The sequence below is a fragment of the Cupressus sempervirens genome, chromosome 4 (genome assembly GCF_028749045.1).
Source record: "Cupressus sempervirens isolate cs-2001-9-10 chromosome 4, ASM2874904v1, whole genome shotgun sequence".
NCBI lineage: Eukaryota > Viridiplantae > Streptophyta > Pinopsida > Cupressales > Cupressaceae > Cupressus > Cupressus sempervirens.
In genome coordinates this window covers 559022902-559045850 of record NC_143121.1, presented here as the reverse complement: position 1 = coordinate 559045850, position 22949 = coordinate 559022902, and the positions used below count along the sequence as shown (strand labels likewise).

Sequence of the window (22949 nt, the reverse complement as noted above, 5' to 3'; positions counted from 1 at the left end):
GAAAACAAATCCATTCAAACATGAAGAAGATAGAGAGATTTCAAAGAGAAAATTACTGTGCAAAACTCACAAGATCCTACCTTGATCTGATGCTAATCGATCAGACACTCAGAGCTCGCAAGAAATTCTCATCCTTTTGAAAACCCTCTTTCTCAAAATTTGGTTCCTCAAACCTGTCTATGGAGAAATAAGGTCTAATTTCTTAATAAAGAGCTTTCTCCCTTTAGGGTTTGGGTTTTACAATTATGTGAACCCTTTTCTTTATTATTTTATTTTATTTTAATTTCATGTGCAAACTTTTTGCATTTTAATTAAATTAAACTTTATTAAATTTATATTTTCTCTCTTTTATTAAATCACAAGACGTCTTTAATAATATATTTATTAATTTAACTAATAATATTATTTAGAGTTTATTATTAAAATGAAACTCCTAAATAAATTATTATTAAATTGAATAAATATAGTTACGCCAAAATTGAAATTTTAATTAAATCTTCTAAAATAATTCTTTTATTTAATTAATTTCTCAATTAATTAAATATTGATTTTTCATTATAAATTTTTCGTTAAATTAAATCATTTAATATATTCTGAATTTGATTTAATTATAACTAAAAATCACAACAAACCCACAATCTAAAAGAGAAAACCCATCATTAAAGACAAATCACTAAATCAAACTTAGGGGCTAAAATCATGAATTTATGTCACTTGATGAATTCGGAAGGGTAAATAACTCATATATTTGTCCTACTTTCTAGGAAGATTGGCTTAGGGTTAGGATTTGGGCTCAAGAACTATCTCCCCTCTTTTACCATTGAGATACTGCGATAGGGCACACTCATCCTAGCAATTTAGGGAAGTTGATGTATGGTACCTGCGATCTTCATAAAAACTAAGCATGTGCATATACAAATAAATCTAAACTAAAAAAGGTAACAACAAGGAGTGGTGCATTGTGTAGATCTCGATTAGTAGTTGACTATGAGTCCCTCCCTCAACCACATCAAAAACATCAAACATAAAGTAAAACATATAAGTACACCATACACATGCAAGTATGGGGTAAGTAAAGATAGAAATTGCATGTAAATCATCCATCTAACTATCATCATGAAATAACTAAAATCACGATATGAACATACCTACATCATCAACAAAATAATCATGAACATAAAAGATAATTGAGTATCAAGTAGCTCATCAAATATATAAAATGGGTATGAAATAACATCCAATCAAATCCAATAACCAAGTACTACTAATCATAAAACTGGCCTAAAAGAATCTGACAATCCAACATGAAAAGTAAACCAGGGGTAGGCATTACAATATGTATGTATACATGCATATATACATGTATATATATGAATATATACCATGATATGTATATATACATACATACATATATATACACATACCATATATGTATATATACATATAGATACATGTATATATACATACATACATATATATACACATACCATATATGTATATATACATATACATACATACATACATACATACATACATACATACATACATACATACATACATACATACATACATACATACATACATACATATATATATATATATATATATATATATATATATATATATATATATATATATATATATATATATATATACATACATACATACATACATACATCCATCCATACATACATACATCATATTTATATACACATATATACAATAAAAAACACAAAAATACATATAAAATTTAACTAAAAACATTAGAGAGGGTCAAAGAAATAAAAATCCATACTTGATTTGAAGTTTGATGAGTCAGATGCCTATCCTCTTCCCACTTTCGATCTAAAATGTAGACTCCACTATCTAAAATGACATGTGGGGTCGAATATCGGGTTTTTAAACTCCACCAGACTTCTTATAGTTTCGATCGAAACTATATAGGAAAGTTTTGATCAAAATTAATAAGTCTGTTGGCGGAGTTAACAACCCCGTCGATGCTTTAAAGTTTTGATCAAAATTTTACAGCAACAATAAGTGTTTATCAAAACTAATGAAGCCAAAAATTGGTCCTTGTGCTCTTCCTCCAAAAAAGTGTAACCCACTATTGTGGGTTCACCCCACGAGAAACCTTGAAGTCTTCAAATTCCTCAATTAGAACTTAGATCCATTTGATATGCTTGTTCAAATACCATGTGTCCATGTGACCTTTCAAAATTCCATTCGCCATGAGTTGAGAATCCCCTTCCAAGTGGAGTTTCTAAATCCCTAGCTTTTTGGCAAGGAGAATTGCTCCTGTTGCAACTAGGCATTCAAATTTGTTGTTTGTTCCTATTGGAAGTCTTTCAACAAACTATCTCCCCTCTTTTACCATTGAGATACTACGATAGGGCACACTCATCCTAGCAATTTAGGGAAGTTGATGTATGGTACCTGCGATCTTCATAAAAGCTGAGCATGTGCATATACAAATAAATCTAAACTAAAAAGGCAACAACGGGGAGTGGTGCATTGTGTAGATCCCGATTAGCATTTGACTATGAGTCCCTCCCTCAACCACATCAAAAACATCAAACATAAAGTAAAACATACAAGTACACCATACACATGCAAGTATGGGGTAAGTAAACATAGAAATTGCATGTAAATAATCCATCTAACTATCATCATGAAATAACTAAAATCATAATATGACCATACCTACATCATCATCAAAATAATCATGAACACAGAAGATAATTGAGTATCAAGTAGCTCATCAAATATATAAAATGGGTATGTCGAAATAACATCCAATCAAATCCAATAACCAAGTATTGCTAATCATAAAACTGGCCTAAAAGAATCCAACAATCCAACATGAAAAGTAAACCAGGGGTAGGCATTACAATATGTATGTATATATATGAATATATACCATGATATGTATATATACATGTATATACATACATACATACATACATACATACATATACACACACACACACACACACACATCATATATATACACACATATATACAATAAAAAATACAAAAATACATATAAAATTTAACTAAATACATTAGAGAGGGTCAAAGAAATAAAAATCCATACTTGTTTTGAAGTTTGATGAGTCAGATGCCTATCCTCTTCCCACTTTTGATCTAAAATGTAGACTCCACTGTCTAAAATGACATGTGGGGTCGAATGTCAGGTTTTTAAACTCCACCAAACTTCTTATAGTTTTGATCAAAACTACATAGGAAAGTTTTGATCGAAATTAATAAGCCTATTGGTGGAGTTAACAACCCCGCCGATGCTTTAAAGTTTGATCAAAATTTTAAAGCAACAATAAGTGTCTATCAAAACTAATGAAGCCAAAAATCGGTCCCTATGCTCTTCCTTCAAAAAAGTGTAACTCACTATTGTGGGTTCACCCCACGAGAAACCTTGAAGTCTTCAAATTTCTCAATTAGTACTCAGATCCATCTAATATGCTTGTTCAAATACCATGTGTCCATGTGATCTTTCAAAATTCCATTCAGTATGAGTTGAGAATCTGCTTCCAAGTGGAGTTTTTAAATCCCTAGCTTCTTAGCAAGGAGAATTGCTCCCGTTGCAACTAGGCATTCAAATTTGTTGTTTGTCCCTATTGGAAGTCTTTCAACGAACTATCTCCCTTTTTTTTACCATTGGGATACTGCAATAGGGCACACTCATCCTGGCAATTTAGGGAAGTTGATGTATGGTACCTGCGATCTTCATAAAAGATGAGCATGTGCATATATAGATAAATCTAAACTAAAAAGGAAACAACGAGGAGTGGTGCATTTTGTAGATCCTGATTAGCAGTTGACTATCAGTCCCTCCCTCAACCACATCAAAAATGTCAAACATAAAGTAAAACATACAAGTACACCATACACATGCAAGTATGGGGTACGTAAACATAGAAATTGCATGTAAATCATCCATCTAACTATCATCATGAAATAACTGAAATCACAATATGAACATACCTACATCATCATCAAAATAATCATGAACATAGAAGATAATTGAGTATCAAGCAGCTCATCAAATATATAAAATGGGTATGAAATAACATCCAATCAAATCCAATAACCAAGTACTGCTAATCATAAAACATAATCATAAAACTGGCCTAAAAGAATTTGACAATCCAACATGAAAAGTAAACCAGAGGTAGGCATTACAATATGTATGTATATATACCATGATATGTATATATACATATGTATACATACATACAAATATATACACATACCATATATGTATATATACATATACATACATACTTACGTACATACACACACACACACATCATATATATATATATATATATATATATATATATATATATATATATATATATATATATATATATAGACACACACACACACACACACACACACACACACACACACACACATATATATAATAAAAAATACAAAAATACATATAAAATTTAACTGAAAACATTAGAGAGGGTCAAAAAAAAAAAAATCCATACTTGATTTGAAGTTTGATGAGTCAGATGCCTATCCTCTTCCCACTTTCGATCTAAAATGTAGACTCCACTATCTAAAATGACATGTGGGGTCGAATATCAGGTTTTAAAACTCCACCAGACTTCTTATAGTTTTGATCGAAACTATATAGGAAAGTTTCAATCGAAATTAATAAGTCTGCTAGTGGAGTTAACACCCCCGCCGATTCTTTAAAGTTTTGATCGAAATTTTACGGCAACAATAAGTGTCTATCAAAACTAATGAAGCCAAAAATCGGTCCCTGTGCTCTTCCTCCAAAAAAGTGTAACCCACTATTGTGGGTTCACCCCACGAGAAACCTTGAAGTCTTCAAATTCCTCAATTAGTACTCAAATCCATCTGATATGCTTGTTCAAATACCATGTGTCCATGTGACCTTTCAAAATTCCATTCACCATGAGTTGAGAATCCCCTTCCAAGTGGAGTTTCTAAATCCCTAGCTTTTTGGCAAGGAGAATTGCTCTCGTTGCAACTAGGCATTCAAATTTGTTGTTTGTCCCTATTGGAAGTCTTTCAACTCCAATTGCCAAAATTGTTTCATCCTCACTACTAGTTGCAAATCCTTTGCCTAATTGCCCCAAGTTGCCCTTAGAGACATCATCAAAATTGACCTTGATCCAACCCTTTTTGTGTGGTTGTCAAGTTACCTTTGCTCTATCACCATGAAGAGGATCAACCCTCTTAGGCTCATTAACATGGCTTTTAAATTAAAATTTTATTTAAATATAATGTTCAATATTTAAAAATTTGATATCTCTAAATAACTTACATAGAGTATAATTTGTGCTTCTGGATTTGATTGTGTCAAATTTTTTTAGCATCAACGTTTCGGATCACACTCTGTGATCCATCATCAGGATGAGAGAATGCCAGAATGAAAAAGTGTGATCACATCTTCACTTTTTCATTCTGGCATTCTCTCATCCTGATGATGGATCACAGAGTGTGATCCGAAACGTTGATGCTAAAAAAATTTGACACAATCAAATCCAGAAGCACAAATTATACTCCAATGGATTGTGGAAATCTAATAAGATTAACTTACATAGAGTTTTTAAAAATATAAATATACAATTTTAAATATATTTAAAAAAGATATTAATTGTAATATAATTTCAAAAAAACATTTCTTTCAAATTTCAAATAAATATTTATAACTTTAAACTTTGAAATGTTTTTTTGTCCATTTTGATCAGTATTTTGAAATGAATTTTCAAATGAAAACATATTGTTTCCTATCAAAATTTGTATTACTTATTTTTGTTCTTAGTATATTGTAATTTTTTAAATATTAAAAATAATCTTTAATATTCTTAAAAGCTATTTAATCTTATATTACAATTGAATTTTTATCAATAAATAAAAATATATTTTTTATCTTATTATTTTATTTTATAATATATTTTTAGTAACAAATCTTAGAAAATATTTTTAAAAATTAAAAAATTATTATATATTTTTTTGATCGATAAGAGGCTGAAGCCAAGATTAATTATTATTAATTATTATTTTATTAAGCACAGGCAGATTCAAACCTAAGACCTCTTCGGTAAGAGGCTCACAATTTACCATTGTAGGCTCTTGCCTATTAAAATTATTAATTATATTTTAAATAAAAAGATATTATTTATTTAATCTAAAATGTTAGTTGTCAAAATTGTAGTTCACATCTAGTTTATATGAAATGAATTTAACTAGAAAAAGTTGGAGCTCACACTTTGTTAAATAATAAGTACTTCAATCAACAAATCTAATAAGAATGGAAAAAAAAACCTATAGATCTTTTGTTTAAATGAATGAAGGAAATAATTTAACATGTCTAGTAAATGACGCCACTTTGTATTTGCAATAAGTTATTATAATTTAATTAGGTAGAATATTAAAAATACAAATTTAATAGTTGTGTGAGAAAATTTGAGTTAGTCGTAATGACAATATTAACATAATTTAAATAATATTTGATTGATATTCTAATATTTGATTAATATTATAATTTTTAAATATAACTTTTACATAAAAATTCTAATATTCAATTTAAAAGATTAAAATATTATTATTTTATTTTTAAAAAGTATACATCTATTTAAATATTTGAAAAATAATAATTCTAATATAAAAATATTTATAACTAAAAATACTATTAATGTTTTATCTAAATTGATTGGTTTTTAAATATAGTTTATCTATTTCATAATTTTATAAATAGTTGCATCCTAAAATATCAACTTACAACCTAGAAATAATTTAAATGATTTTAGAAATAGAATAGGAGAGAAAACATCCTTTATTTATCTTTAAAATTGGTTGTCTAATTGATCTTTTCTTCGTTAACAACTTACCAAGTGACAACAACAAACTTAAGTTAGATGGCTATGAGAGGGGGTGGGTTTTCAAAAATTAAGAGTTCTGAAGAGGAAGATGCTGAGGAGGAGGAGGATCCAAGTGGATTGGGGAAGGATCTTGTGCAGATGGTGATTTGTTCGTCCCCCTATTTGTTGTTTCTAGAGTTTTTAGGAGGGATCCATGTTTTTGAGGATTTTTTGGCCTCAACAACTTCCTTCTGGTGGGTCATTGGTCATTTGACATACTTGGGCCATTATATTTCTCGTCTGAATGCTTGGTTATCTATTTTAGTGGATTTATCTAGTTGTGTGCCTTTTGTTATGGGTTCTCCTTCTCTTTGGTTGCATGCTCATAATGGGAAAGGTTTGGTTGGGATCCATTTGGACACTTCCTCCCAATGTTGCAACTTGTGTTTAGAAGGGTTTGTTCTCTTTGCTATGTTGGCTTTCAATGACGGTGTGGGAGATTCTAAATCTTGGCGACTCCATGGGTCGTTTAGAGGTTGGGAGTCTCATGTTGTGGGCTCTTCTACTTCTCAGGTTTGGTTTCCACAAACCCATTGGGTTTTCTTGTGGCGAATGACCTACATAGGCCTTGATGGGAACTATAGATATGGTCTTCATTCTTTTTTTTGTGTAGCTTCTGCCTATGTTGATAATGTTGAGTTTGGTTACATCCAATCTAGGTGGTTGAGGTGCACTCTCCTCTTTGTATGTAGTGGTAGTGACATGTCATGGTTGGAGGATTTTCTTGGCTGTGGCAGATGTGGAGTGCTCTATGTGGGGTTTACTTCTTGTGGCCCATGTATTTGGCTTCGATCATCATATTTTTTAGTGATTATAGTCTAGCATGGCACTGGGTGGAGGGTGGTGCGCTCAAGGGGTGTGATGGGGCTTTATCCTAGATTTTTGACTAGAGTTTTTTGTTGGACTGGGATATTGTTTCCTTGCTGATGATGGTTGTCATTGGCGGAGAGATGCTCGATTATCCAAGTACTATTCTTGGAGAACGTATCAACCATATGTCTCATGGTTGTTACCTCATTTGAAGAAAGAAAGGAGGGAAGACTATAAAGGATTTTTTCCCTCTTTTGGTGGATGTGAAACATTCTGGTTGGATTTGGATGTAGCCCTCTTGGGCTAATGCTACTAGGATGAGAAGTGTTGTGGGCTTCCCTGCTTTAGGATGGACATTGGTATAGCCTCAGTCCCTTGGAGACTTTGTGGTGTGCATGATTATACCCAAGATGTTCTAATGAGTTATCGGAATGTGGAAGCTCTCAATTTCTAGAGTGTAGGTATTGTTGAAAGGCTCATCTCTGTCTCTCATGTTGGGTGGCCTATCCTTTATGCTTTTTTGGGATAGTAGTTTTGTTTTTGCTAGTGGCAAGACGATAGCTGAAAGTTTTCAAGGGCTCATTTTGGATTGGTGTTTTTGTTATATTTGTGTAGTTGGTTTTAGGGCTTTTCCCAACCTTGTGTTTGAGCCTAGTGCTTGGTGGGAAAGGAAGTGGGTCTAGTGTTTGCTCCTCTTCCTTTTGGTGCACCTCTCAACAACTCCTATTGTGTTGGGCCTCCTTTCTATTAAGGTGGAAAGGGATTGTGCTGCTAGGATGTGGATCCGTTTATAAGTGTTTCTTTCACTAATGGGAGACTCAACTCTCCTCATTATTGTTCAAGGTTTAGCAACGGGAAGGTTTGGATTATTTTCTGGGTCATGTTACTGACTTTAAAGATGACTCTATTGGCATTCTGTTATCTTATATGCCCCTTTTCTTTTGGCTATGGCTAGTTATGGCCTACTATTATTCTATAGACAGTGCAATAGTTCTGGTATTAGATTGATTTCATATTGTTAGAAAGGGCCAACCCTGTGTGTTGGCTGCTTTTATATATCAAAAACAACAAACTTAAGTTGGTAGGACATTTTTTAACTCCCAACATTTTCCATCTACTCAAATTTGCACCCTAAAAAGTAGGAGGTGATATTTTAGAAAAAGAGATTCCAATTAATCCTTTCTACAAATATAAATTCCAATTAAACATTTTTTCACTTCATAAGACCTTCCACTCTATAAATATTTATAACCCGTTAATTAATATGCATATTTTTTTTTCCCAAATTTCCTTTTATAGGTTTACTAACACTTTTCGCAATGAACCAATAATAAATGTAAAAATTAATTGGATTGATAAGTAGGAGATGATTTCCACAGCTAGTCAAATTGTTATGTGAATATCAGGATTTAACTGTGTGATTTTCTGAGTCAAACTCGATGACCCATGTTTCATGAGTAGTGATTCAACATGAATCCATCTCTCATGATAATAAATGGAACACTTAGCACTCATTGGATCTAGGTGATGCTCACAGGGGTGAAGCACCGGTGCTTCACCCCTGTGAGCATCACCTAGATCCAATGAGTGCTAAGTGTTCCATTTATTATCATGAGAGATGGATTCATGTTGAATCACTACTCATGAAACATGGGTCATCGAGTTTGACTCAGAAAATCACACAGTTAAATCCTGATATTCACATCACAATTAATTGGATGTTTCTATTTTATAAACAGCTATGTCACATGCATTAAATGGGCCCCAATTTTACGTATTGGACTCCTCGTTGGAAAAGTAAGGAGATCCCAATGGTGGGTATATTTATAATTTAAAAAAGAATAATTATCGAATAATTTATGATTAAGACATGTTATTATAATGATAAGTAACGCTTATCCATTAATCATCCTCTTGGGACTTGCAATCACCGTGAGTGGCCAGTGAGCTTGTCAAACACCTTCATTAATCCAACAAAGAAAATCAGTTTTCAATTTTTTAAACGAAACCATGGGCAGAGTACCCCATGATGAGCAAATGCAATAAGATGACGTAGTCAGCGGGCTAAATTTCTGTGTCTTTGCGCTTCTCACAAATTTATTGTGACCAGATCTGCGAATTCGGAGTGTTCTACTAATTTGAAGCCAATTTCAATCATATACTAAACGTATATATACATTGTTCACGTGCTTGTTATATATGCTTTAGATCTGTAGAAGTCTGGATTATGAATTTCATAACCAGATAATGCAGGGAAGATTTTCCTGACGTTTTTCGTGCGATTTATGGAGCTGGGTAGCCCTTTATATAAAACTGCTGAATCATATAGCGCTACAGGGGTTCTAATTGCCATAACCTGTTAAATTTGGACAGTCTACATTCTCCTATTTGTGGATCTTAGCATTTCTTCTCATTTTGCATTTCAAAACATCATGTGGGCTTACAAATCATCTCTTTCGGAAAAAAATCGTAGTACTCAGCAATTTTGAAAAAGTTGCAGGAAGATTTCGTGAGTAATATTTTGCATCCATATAACAACAGTCATTCTCAGATTCCCTCTCCTTGTTTGGGGAGGAAACCATGGTAGCTGTAAATTTGGGCGTGTGCCACTATGTATTGGATCACATATATGGGGCATTCATGCACAGATTGAGATTGGCTCCCCCTTTTTTTTCAGCCGGATGGGGTGGGCCCAAGCTGGAGCTTTTGGAGAAGATGACCAAACAGTTGCTTTCTCAGGGCTTGGCAGAAGTTGCTGCTCAGCGCTGGCCTCCAAAAATTATTCAGCCTATGTGGAAAACTGTGTGGGAGTCTCGGACTGCACGTTTACAGGAAGGGATTTTCAAGACACCATGTGACGAGGAATTGCTTAGTGCACTGCCTATTGAGAGTCACACTGCTCGAGTTGTGTTGCTTACCCCCAAAGATGTACCCACGCATAGGATGGCATGCGTTATTCACCTTGCAGGTAATTGATTATACTATTTATTTTCATTTGGATGCCATCTATTTTTTCGGCAATGAAATTATCTGGCCCTATTATTTCTTTTACTGTGTATCCTCGATCGCTGATATTGTCTTTCCACTGTAGCCTCAGCGGCCTGCTAGTTTTAGAGTATTATCTATATGTTCGCTCTTACTTAAATTTTGGGCGAGGTCATAATTCGCATGTAATGCTGTGTGGACATGCTTGGATAATATTCTCAAGTTCTCTCTAGCGCTACGTCGCTACATGTTCTCACGAATTATAGGCTGCATTATCTTCTTGGAGGAGTTTGAATTGAGATCATGCACTTACCAATTCCCCCATTAATATATAGCATCAGCCCCTTGGACCTTTGAGTGCAAATACGTGAATCTGAATTACAATCCAATATTTAGTAATTAAGCTCTTTGCTCAATTAAACTTTGGAATGTTCTAGTGCTTATTATTTGCCTGGAATTTATATTTTTATGTGTAAATAGAATGAAAGCAAGGTAAATAAAAAGCCATTCAGCAAGTTTAGTACCATTTTTCAAAATTGGCTGGTACATGTGGTAGCTCTTCCTAACAATAAAAGCTTAAGGATTTCGATCTCTAAATCAGTAGTCAAGAAGTTTTGTTTGAAGACATAACTTTCCATATACTTAAGGATTGATTTGTTACAACGTAAAATGCAAGTCAATCTGTTGGTTTTAGTTTTATTGTTGGTTGTACAGAATTTAGAAAGTCTTTGACAGGATTCCATATTCTATAGACATGGTTCAAAGTATAGGTTGTTAATAGATGGAGATCTTTCGTGATCAATAGATATCAAGGAATGTAGAATACTACAATAGAATTAGCCACATAAAGAAAGGTTCTAGTCACTTCTTGTAAGAATTTTACCATTCCTATGTTTAGGCTGAAAGAGAAGGGGAGAAGCTGAGTCATTTGTTCAAGCCCCCATTGCTAAATTTAGGGAGCAAGATGATGATATCCAACTTGCCTTATACGTTGAGTTGTACAGAATTTAAGTTTTGAAGTGGATAGAGATTAAGCAAATGGACACCATGTAGCTTTTTGATTATGCCTATTCTTGCCAAGGTTTATGCAATTTAGGCTTTCTGAATATTGATGGAGGTCTAGAGCTTAGTTGGTGGTGTTGTTGGAAATAATCAAGACTAACTAGGTTACTGAGAGGGGAGGGGTGAATCAGTAACCTTGAAAACTTTAAATCAATTCAGCACTTAACAATATAAATCATTTACCATTCATTCATCTAATCTACTGCATGCATGAAAAAATAAACATTCATAACACATGAACACAGTATTTTGGTGACTCATAAACTTTCCAAATAGAAAGTAAAACTGGGGTGGGGATGATACCCACAAAACTTCACTACTGCATTATAAAGTTGGTTTGTTAGGGCTTACATTGACTACTTCTGATGATCTGCCTTGTTAAGAGCAATTTGGACTACTAGATCCACCTCGTTAGAGGTTTTGCAAACATACAATAAAGTATGTACTCTGTTAGGAGATTTATACAAAGACTGTTAAGTCTACCTTGTTAAAGGATTTAGAAAACTGATTCACCTGTCAGGATGAAATAGTAGATCTGACTTACAACTTGATTGCTGAATAGATCTTTGAAGTACAGATCACCTCTTATGATTGATATGTCTTTGCTGCTCCTTAATGACCTTGCTGTATACTCTGCTCTGCTTCTGATTTGCATTCACTCTTCTCAAAACATTACATGCCCATTCCATTGACATACTCATCCATACATTGCAAATGATACAATACATTACATATATACCATTCCAATATTTACAAATACAAGGTCTGCTAAAACGCAAGTAAACAAAACATTACTGAGTCAGCCAAACAGTAGAAAACTTGAGTTCTGCAAGCTGACTTGGTGAACTTCTGATACTCGGCGTCCACTGCATTACTCGGCATCGTCATGCATTCGGTAGAAGTAGAAGCTCAGTCCATACTAATCACACAACGTAGCTTGGAACTCGGTAACCATTGGAGACTCGGTAGATATAGTGTTACTCGATAGATACTGAATCCTTCATTTACCTTGCTGTCACTCGGTAAACACAACACATCCATCACTCGGTAGAAACTGACTCCATATCACACAAACTGATGACTCAGTAGACACTGTAAAGCTTGGTGACCACTATCTGTTCGGTGAACACTGTAAGTTCTGTAAACATTGCTGAACTGCACACTCACTCGGTAGCTTTAGGAATGCTTGGTGTGAATTGCTTAAGTGATGAACTTACTAGGTAACTACTGAATGCTCGGTACAAACTGTAGACTGAGTAATGAGCTCGGTAATCATTCAGAATCGAATAAGTGTTGTCACTAATGACAAATACAACATAATACCAACAATCTCCTTCTTTGACATTAGTGACAAAATCACTTATGAGCCTTATGTACACCGACATATTGATTCTTGATTTTTCAAAATTGATCTTTGTAAAGCTGCTGTATATACATATCTTACATATCTCCCCCATACATATGGCATAATATATACATAGCCTTTCTTTGTACATATATCAATCTATTTTCTCCCTTATTTTCTCCACAAATTTCTTACTCCCATGTCTCTTACTATCTCTCACTCCCCCTTTTTGACAATAATGCCAAAGAGCATATGCAATATATTCAAATAGAGACATCAAAATGTGAGAGAAATTCGAAGTGTACCTTGAGAATAAGAGCCAATGTCTTATCCCAGTTGTCTTGCAAAATTTTGCAGGTGGAGAGTGCCACTTGAACTTCTATAGAAAGTTCAATCATATGATTTGCTATGGAAAAATTGTTATCTTGGACCAATGTTTTTGAATATGCAATGTGTTTTTGCATTGAGTCCATAATTGGAAGGATCATATTTTGTATATCAATCAGTGTAGACTTGATCCTGGCTTCCTCTCTTAGCAATTCTGCCTGCAAATCTGACAAAAATCTCACTTTCATGTGATGTGATGAGCTTGAACTAGGGTCAAGCTGTAGCCTTTGAGCGCTTGCCTTCATATCAACATCAATCTTACTCAATTTCTCCTTTATCTCCTTAGTATACTCGATAACATCACAAAGCTTGCCAAAAAGCAATGTTACATTGGTGAAAGATTGTTCAAGATTGCTCAAAATTGAAGATAGCTCTACCTGGTTTATAGCAATGTACTCAAGCACCTTATTATCAAACTTCTTCTCTGCCTTCTCAATAAGCTTTTCTTGGCCAGAAGTATCTTCATTGAACTTATTTACAACTTCTTCCAGCTGTAACAAAATGTGTTGAGATGAGTCAACATCAACACCTATAGCCTCAGTTATTATATTTTTGGCATTTTCAATTATAGTAAACTCTCTATCTCTTTCAGCTCTTAATTGTTTTTGCCTTGCCTTCTGCTCTAAAAGCTGACTGACCAGTCTCATTTCATCAACTGTGGCAGTGTCCAGATCCAACTTAGGAATGACAATTTCCTTGTCCAAATCAATGTCTTCATCGATTTCTTTACCAGTAAGCAGAAGTTTTAGAGGAGTCCTTGGTTTTACTTCTGAGCTTACTTCCTTGGACTTAGAAATGGAAACAATAGTAGAAATAGCTAGACTTGCAAAAAAAACTTGAATGGGTCTAGTTGAAGGAAAACTGAAAGAAGTACTAATTGTATCTAAAACTGATATGTTATCCAAAAATGAAGTACCTATAGGTGGTGTACAAATTGGAATACTTACAAATGAAGAACTGACTGGAACAAAAGGTGCTATCAAAGCTGTAGTTGACAAAACTGTAGAACATACTGGCAAACTTACTGTACATACTACTGTAGAAGTTGACACAATTGAAGAACTGGCAGCTGTGCATACTGCTGAAGTAGATTGCTCGGGAGCTGATGAAGAGGGCTGCAGCTCGGTAGATGAAGTGGTAGACACTTCCATTGCAGATACGTGGAGCTGTGAGGTAGCAACTAATGATTGTGCAGATGATATATCTGTGGTGGTTGCAATCATACTTGCTGAAACTGACTCCAACCCAGATGATGTAGCAGTTTTAGGTGGAGAATGAGGAAGAGAAGCTATGACTTGTGCTACTATTTTCATTGGATCATCTTCTTCATCTTCTTCCTCTTTCTCTTCATCATCAACCTTCAGTGCCTGATAGTCTTGAACATCAAAAGTAACACATGGAGTGTTATCTTCTTCCTCATCATCACTATCACCATCATCATCCTTAATCTCTACTAGATCTTCACTGGGCTTATGCAGATGATAGATGCTCTTCCACATGTTTGTTGCATCTCTAACCGCATGCTCAATGTCTTTAATCAAAATCAAACATGTATGGAATCTAATCATCATTTTACCTTCATTTTCTTTCATGGCTGCCTTGACTTCTGCATCTGTAAGTTTCTGTAGTAACTTCCTCAAAGATTGTTCATATATATCTTTAGCTGTTTGTACAGCAGATTCCCACCTTGGTTGCAATCTTGCCAATAATTCTTTTGAAATTTGAGGAGCAATCTGATCCGGGGAATACTTCCATTTTCCCATTTTGGTGAGTACCAACTCCTCAATTTGCATCTTCTCAGCATCAGTCCTTGTCTCAAACTTTAGGGCCTTGAAGTTTGTGATGCGTGCAAGGTAAGTGGGGGCTTGCTGAGCACAACTTCACCTTTTCCTTTTCCTTTTGATCTTCTATTGAAAACAGCTGTGGAGGCCTTTGGAGGTTTGGTAATGATTACACTTCCTTTCTTCTTTTCTGGCTCTGCCTCTTTCTCAGATTCCTGTTCTTCTTTTTCTTCATCCTCTCCTTTACCCTCGGTAAGCATTAGAGGGCCAGTGGCAGTTTTCATCTTGGCTATCTTCCTCTTGAAGGTTGATCCTGCCATGGTTTTTGCTATTGAGGTTTGCTGAAGATTGATAAAAGTGTAGAGCTTAGTTGGTAGTGAAGGCTTGAAGATTGATCCTGCAAAGATTTGTGTAATTGAGATTTTCCAAAGATTGATATAAGTGCAGAGGTTCAAGGTAGTTGTAATGTCCACTTACTAGTTTGGCCTAAAAGTTGCCCTAAATCACAATCACAGCCGATTAAGGTCAGGGTTTACCAAATAAAAGGTATCTCTAATTATGGGACCTGCAACTTGAATCCTGCATCTGCCACATGAACACAATGCCAATTTTCGAATGTATATGAAACTGCATATGTATATAATCTTAAGATTAAATCATAATGCAATCATTATTCATAAATAAACCAAAGGTTAGAACAAAGAGAACATATCATCATTATGTAGTACTTAAATTGTATGTGAATTCCAACTATAGAAAATGTGGACTAAGGAGGCATTATAGAGTGCCCTAAGATAGTGATTCTCCCTCCATATGGTCCTTCTTCATTCTTTTATGTTTGGGGTTATCAGGATTCACCAATAGTCCTCCAACATAGGAGTTGGAAAGGTACTTGCAATGGGGTGCCTCTAGCGGGTCTCCCTCTCACAGTGCAGTAGGTTGCCATCATGGCTGTTCTCCCTTAACTGTTACTGCGTCCTTAGCAGTTTTATGTTTTTTGCAGTCTCTTTTTCTACTCCCTTGTGACAGACTATTGCAAGATTAAATTCATGTTTTTATATTTATCATCAGCTGACAGAGATGCATTATAAATCCTATATATAATAAATTAGCTAACCATTGTTTTTGCATTAGTGATGATAAAATAATATAAATATCCTAGACTCAGATGTGATTTCTGTATTTTGTCCCGGGAACTGGAGATTCGGTCTGCTGATATCATAAATAAACACATATGAAGATGATTAATTGACAATAATTTTTAAGTTTCTGCAAAATCTGAACTTGAATCAAACTTAGATTATACCTTCTTTATGCTTGCTGTATTTAATCAGATCAATTTTCAGTCTTGAATGAATTGAGAGATATAATTCTGAAAATGTTTTTCACTTCTGCAAGTTGTCTTAGGGCAGTATTGTAATGTCCCCTTTCTAGCATTCATAGCATGATGTTGTCGTTAGCCTATTTCCCCACAGTCCCGTAGGCTAACTAGGACATTAAAGGGGCTTAGAGGCCATTTGGCCTAGACAGTTTCAGTTGCAGGTCTTTCTGAGGGGTTCTGGGGCAACTTTGGGCATACTTACTATTTATAGTAAGTCATCTTGGACATGGCCGGACATTCAGTCACAGTGGTATGTCGATGGTAATTGTTTAAAATCGATAGGAAAACTTATTTATCATTGATAAGATTTGTTATGCATTGATAAAGCCATTTTATAAAGTTAAATTTAAATATTTAACTTTATTAATGCATAGACTATAGTTTGTGAGAAATATTTAAATTAAAAGAGTTCCCTTTATTTTTATAACACATTGGAGACATAAGGTACATAAAGGGAGTTATGTTTTATCCCACATTGAGAAAACGAAGGATTGAGCTCTTGTGAGAACACTATAAAAGAAATGGAAGAGCTTTTTTTTTTGGATGCTTGGATGAAGATTAATGTTATGTTGCTGGATATCTGATTATCGGGCTTGGAGGACGGAATCCCCCTTTGCTAGCATTCTCTTCGCTGTTGGAAGACACAGTCAGGAGGATCAAGGGTGTTTTCACTTCAGGAAATACACTGGGTTTCATTTGGGGCGTTCGCATAAAGAAATTTACAAGGGTTTGAGGTGCAGATCTGAAGTTAGTTATTGCTATAGTGCTGCATGAACAGTATTTTGCTACAGTCGGCATGAACAGTATTTTGCTACAGTACGGCGTGAACAGTGTTGGTATCAAGTTTACTTGTTTTTCCGGGTGATTAGAAGTTTGGAGGGCTGCCGACTACATCTGCAAAATACTACGGCAACTAATTCCAGGTTTCTTCTATCAAATTTTGATACTTTGCATAATAATTGTTGAATACAAGTCTGAATAGTTGTTGCAGCCTTTAAGGCAGCTGTAAGTGCACATCTACATTTAAAAATCACCCTTTTATCAGCAGATTGAAAGAGTTTCCAGATTTTTCATATACTATTGAATGTGTGCCAAGTGTTTGTGAAAATGTTATGATGTGTATTATGCATTTTCATGTCACTTCATAGTTGTTCGTAAATCTACTCATTGGAAAGCAATTTATTGAGGAAATCAGCTTTATGAGTTTGCATACAAAGTGTTTGACAATATTCCTTAAGTTAAATTTCTACAAGTCAAAGTTCAAATCAGGGGAGGATATTACAAGTATTGATTAAGGAGCAGACTTATTGTTTCTTGTGTGTCCTTAGAATTCAACCACACCCTTATTAAATATAGAGGTCAAGGGGCATGTCCTTTCAAAGGACATGTCCCTTCCAAAGTCTCCTTTGACTCTCCTTCTTAAAGTTGGCAACTTTCCATGCAAATATAAGTTTAGTTTCTAAACTAACCAATGTGATTAGTAAGTCCTTAAACTAGATAATAGGCGCTGATATCCATAAGAGGATAATACAAAGACTTCAGACCAATATAATGCAAGACCAGATCAGTCCGATAGAATTAACAATAATGCGTAGGCCATTATATTGCCATGAGATCTGTTATTCAGATTATTAGATACTGATTATAACAAGTCTGAATCAGATTAGTAAGAGTCTGATCCCAAATATGTTGTCTGCTGTTTATATGCCTTCATAGTTGATTATACCCCCTTGTTCACAGATTGTTGTTTCCCTTATATATGACTAATATGAAAGAGTCATATCTCTTCACCATCAAGAGTCACATCCTTTGATGAACAGGTCCTTTTACTTTGCTCATCATCCGTCCGATTAAATAACTAATTGATTTCTGCTGTTATCATTCCTTAATTGCTCCCACTTTTATAAAATACAAAGTCACTTTTTGGTAGATTGCAGCTTTTCATTTGGTACTCATTTGTCTTGTTGCTAAGTGCCACTATTGCTCTTCTATCAAATACTAACTACTTTACAAAAACATTACTTTATTCTATTGTTTCATCTAAAATAGATCGCCGTCTTATGAGAATCCAATTTTTTACTAAGTATGGTAGATCACTGCATTACTAAGTTCAAACACTCTATATATAATATTCTCTGCTGCTATGTGGTGGATGATACAGGTAGGCGCGTTTGGAAGGCGCTCCATCTCTGCATGCTAGTCTCTTATTACCCTTGCTTAACTTTGAACATCCTTTGTTTGACTATTAGTTAATTAACTTAGTCCTCTTAGGCAACAATAGAGGTAGGATGATCTTCCTTTATCGATCTAATTGTTCTTCCTTACGTGGCACTGGAGAATATGTTTTCTTTTTGTTTATTACATTGATTTTTTGCAAGACCAATTAATTTCTTCTCCCTCAGTGATATAATCAAGATTGCTTCTGCATACTAGAGATGGTGCTATTAACTGGATTTACCTCTTTGTATGATTGATGCGTGAATATCTTCTATTATATGTATGGCATGAATCATTGTTTTGTTCTCAATGTATAGTTGCTGGCACGAGTCACTGTTTTCCTTGGACAAATTGGATTATGTTATAATCATTGTTTGCCTACGTATCTTACTTGTTGGGGGCATGACAACAGTGTAGGATCACCTTGGCAACTCATTTTGAAATCTCCTACCTTCTTTGAGTTTTACAGTTAGCAATTTTTCTGTGACAATAGTTGAATGAGTAATGTTTTGATGATAGTGACTTTGGCTATTTCTATCCAAAAGCACAAGAGGATGGTTCTTCTGCGCCACTCCAAGAGTAGTGTGCTGATTTCATGGTTACATAAGGCCTTTCATTCAAAAGACAAGCCTTCCATATTGGCTAGCAAACTCAGGATGGACGAGGACCATTTGGCTAAGAATGATGACAGCACTTTGACATGGGCAACTGGCAAAGACTTTAAGTTACTTTTGGCAATTTCTTTTTGACGAAATGAAAACATTGATGCACATGACAAATTATGAAGATGACGCTTTTCAATTATGACAGAAGTTGATGACATTGCCCTAAATAATTGACACACACAAGATATTAATTGTAATGCAAGATCTGACTTTGTGGTTATGAAAATTGATGTTATCAAGTGAACATTCGGTTCCCAAGTGTAGAGAAGTGAGGCTCTTCTCCTTATGTGGCAAACAAATTCTAGATTTTCAGGAGTAGCTCAGGGAGTAGTCTTGTCAGTTGCTGAGCAGCAAAGGTTATTGTGGTTGGTAGGCAACATATTGATGAAAGTTGGTTGGAGACATACTGGTTTGAGAAATAATTTAACCAGTACATTTTTTGATAAGGGACGAATAATTGTTAAAAGGGAGCTTTGGTCCACTATGAATTGACACTTTGTCAGATTTAATTTTGAAAGCTGTATAGACTCCAAGTGTAATTTTGCCAAATGTCAGGATGGTTAAGGTTTGGTGAAGGAATAGGTGAACAAATTGTTGAAGTTCATTTGTATTGGGTTTGCTGCTGAATTCTGGCAGTGTCATCATGGTTTTTAGTTATGTTTCTAAAGTGACATCACCAAATTTGTGCTAAAGTTGAGATTGTCACTGTGCTTGCTCCCATAGTAAGTGTTCAGGATTGGTGAAAGTAGAGCCCTGATCCCCCCATTGCTAAATGGTATCTTATGAGGGTTGACGTTTGGTGAACAAATACATGCAAACAGATTGTTGAAGTTCATTTGAGTATTAGGTCGGTTGCCAAATTATGGCAGTGCCAACATGGCTTTCAGTTATGTTACCAAAGTGATATCACCAAATTTGTTCCGAAGTTGAGGTTGTCACTGTTGTGTTTGCTCCCAAAGTTGGGTTCAGGATTGGTGAAAGTAGAGCCGTGATCCTCCCATTGATAAATGATATCTTATGAGGTTTGAGGATACATGTATGGGTCACATTCACATTTGTTGACACAAGTTTTCAAACATATGTCATCGAAAAATTGTTGACAGTTTAAAGACTTGTGTTTCCACGTAAGCTTCTTCAATGCCAGAATAAGAACAGGGGAAGACGGAGTGTCGAACCTAAAAACAACATTACAGAAGGCAGAGTTTTAAGACATCTATTTTAAAATTCTTGGTAATGGTTGGATGAGAGCTTACATGGTTGCAAATTTCAATTCAATGCTGCTTTCTAGAAATCTGTATTTACAATGTAATATGGTTATTAACTTTTGCAGCAGCTTGTTGACTTGAGACGATGGGAGACACCTCTGTTATTTTACTCATGGTTCTAGATATCTTGCCAAGAAGCAACTCTGTATAGCAAATAAAAGTACAGCATCAGAGACTAGACTTGAGTGCAGAAGTGACAGCCATGAAAATGTCGTGGTATATCTTTAAACTCATTTAAATGAAAAAAATCAAGGAGAAACTTGGCTGATTTATTATGTAGTACTACTTAGAATTCTCTTCTGTTCCCATTAACCAGATTTTGTTATCAATAATGTATCTAATAGGACAAATCCATGTCAAGTATCACACACAATGAACTATAGAGTAAAGAATCTTCATGTGCAGGTAAATATAGATTCAGTACTTGGAAATGGATTACAAACATTTTCTATCAGGTCCATTCTTACCGAAATGTTTGAGATTGGCCAGTCTTGTATAAGATTCTACTAATACTGATAACTATGTACAAAGAATGTTTTGTGTCATGTCCCCAATTTCTGCCCTTCCTTAGTGACAACATTTCTAGCAGGGTTGGTCTATTATCTAGTTCCCATAGGCCAGCAGAGCGTAGAGGGAACCAACCCAGGGACTTTGAGAGTCATGCAGGAGCTTCCCAAGTAGTTTGGAGCAGTAGACAACAGTTTCCTACAATTTAGGAGGGATTCCTAATTTGTAGGGATTGACTAGGAGTGGTCTAGGAGGCATTTGGAGACATCGGCGAACGTTTTGGAGACTTAAAGTGCATCTCCTATTTTTTAGGAGGCATTCCTAATTTTTAGGAGGAACTCCTAGTTCAGTGACAGTTCTCTCAGAGGTGCACACAGCAGGGGAGTCATTGGGACTCAATTTTGGTTGATTGGGGCAATCTCCTACTTTTTAGGAGCATCCCTAGATTTTAGGGATGGACTGCCAGTTGGCCCATCTTGTTCGGCATCAGTCACAGACAGGTGACAAGGTCAGATTCATGTTTGATTGGTCATTTTGGGCCTTTTGGGACCATTTGGGAAATATTTTAATATATTTAAATATTTCCTAAGTTGGTGATTAAATAAATTAAATAAGGTTAAGTTTTAGCCATTTTGGAGTAATAAGGGGTTTTTTGGCCTCATCTGGATGCGCATCCTATGGTGTGATAGCTCGTTGGAAAGGTCTCAAAATTCTCTAAATCTTTCTCTTTGATCTCAGGGCATTTCAGTGAATGGAATTCTATCTATGAGGAAAAAGGTCATTTTCTAGTAACATGACCACTTTAAAATAAGAAATTATAACATTTTCACTACACAACGCCACTTGGAGACACTTAGGGTTCAATTTGCAATTGAGAGGGGGTTATAAGGAGATGGAAGCTTCATTATAAGATTATCTTTTGCATATTGAAAAACTTGTTTTTGTGAATTGGCTCTAAGAGAGCAATTCTTCATCTGGGACGCAAACCCCAGGTTCTAGACTGGCTGGGACATAGCCCTCAGCAGTTATTGGCATTGGATTCTTCAGACAGTGTGCATTGCTATCAGGGATAGAGTACACGATTCTTTATTGTGGATTCAGGTTGCAGATTTATGGTTTCAGCGTTACAGATTGATTCTTTCAGCTGGGACGTGATTCCTTGCAGTCTTACGGCTGCCATTTGCAACAGTTTGGCATCATTGTTGGATGTAAGCTCTTTGGAACTACATTGGATTTATTATTTGGCTTTATAAATCAGAAATCTGCCTGGTACGATTTATAGCAATTCTGATTTGGTTCTATGTTCTTATTTATTTTCAGTCTCTTCTCATGTTTATTATTCATTATTCATTACTATTGTGAAAACTATCAAAAAACACAAAACAAGAATAAAACCTTCTGCAACTTCTGTCTATTCTCAAAGACCATCAAAAAAATCACAGGAAAATATAGTTTATTAATTTAAAAACTACAGCAGATCAGCAAGGGCATCTATCAGGGATCTTTCATTTTGTCGCTTAAAAATTTGCAATGAAATGTTTATATGATACCATAGTCATTATTGTATTTGATTAACATATATTTTGGTTTATTTTGTTCTCTTTATTTACATTATTGTTCCAAG

The 22949-nt window shown here is 34.8% G+C and overlaps 1 protein-coding gene across 1 annotated transcript in view; it reads left to right on the top strand.

Moving 5' to 3' along the window:
• The first annotated feature begins 9641 nt into the window (after positions 1-9641).
• The window catches only part of LOC149562421 (alpha/beta hydrolase family protein), a 65894-nt gene continuing 52586 nt past the window's right edge, over positions 9642-22949 (top strand). The window contains exon 1 of the mRNA XM_089825929.1: positions 9642-10698. Coding sequence (XP_089682055.1) covers positions 10311-10698 — 388 coding nt within the window. The 5' untranslated portion in view covers positions 9642-10310. The remainder of the gene's footprint in view (positions 10699-22949) is intronic.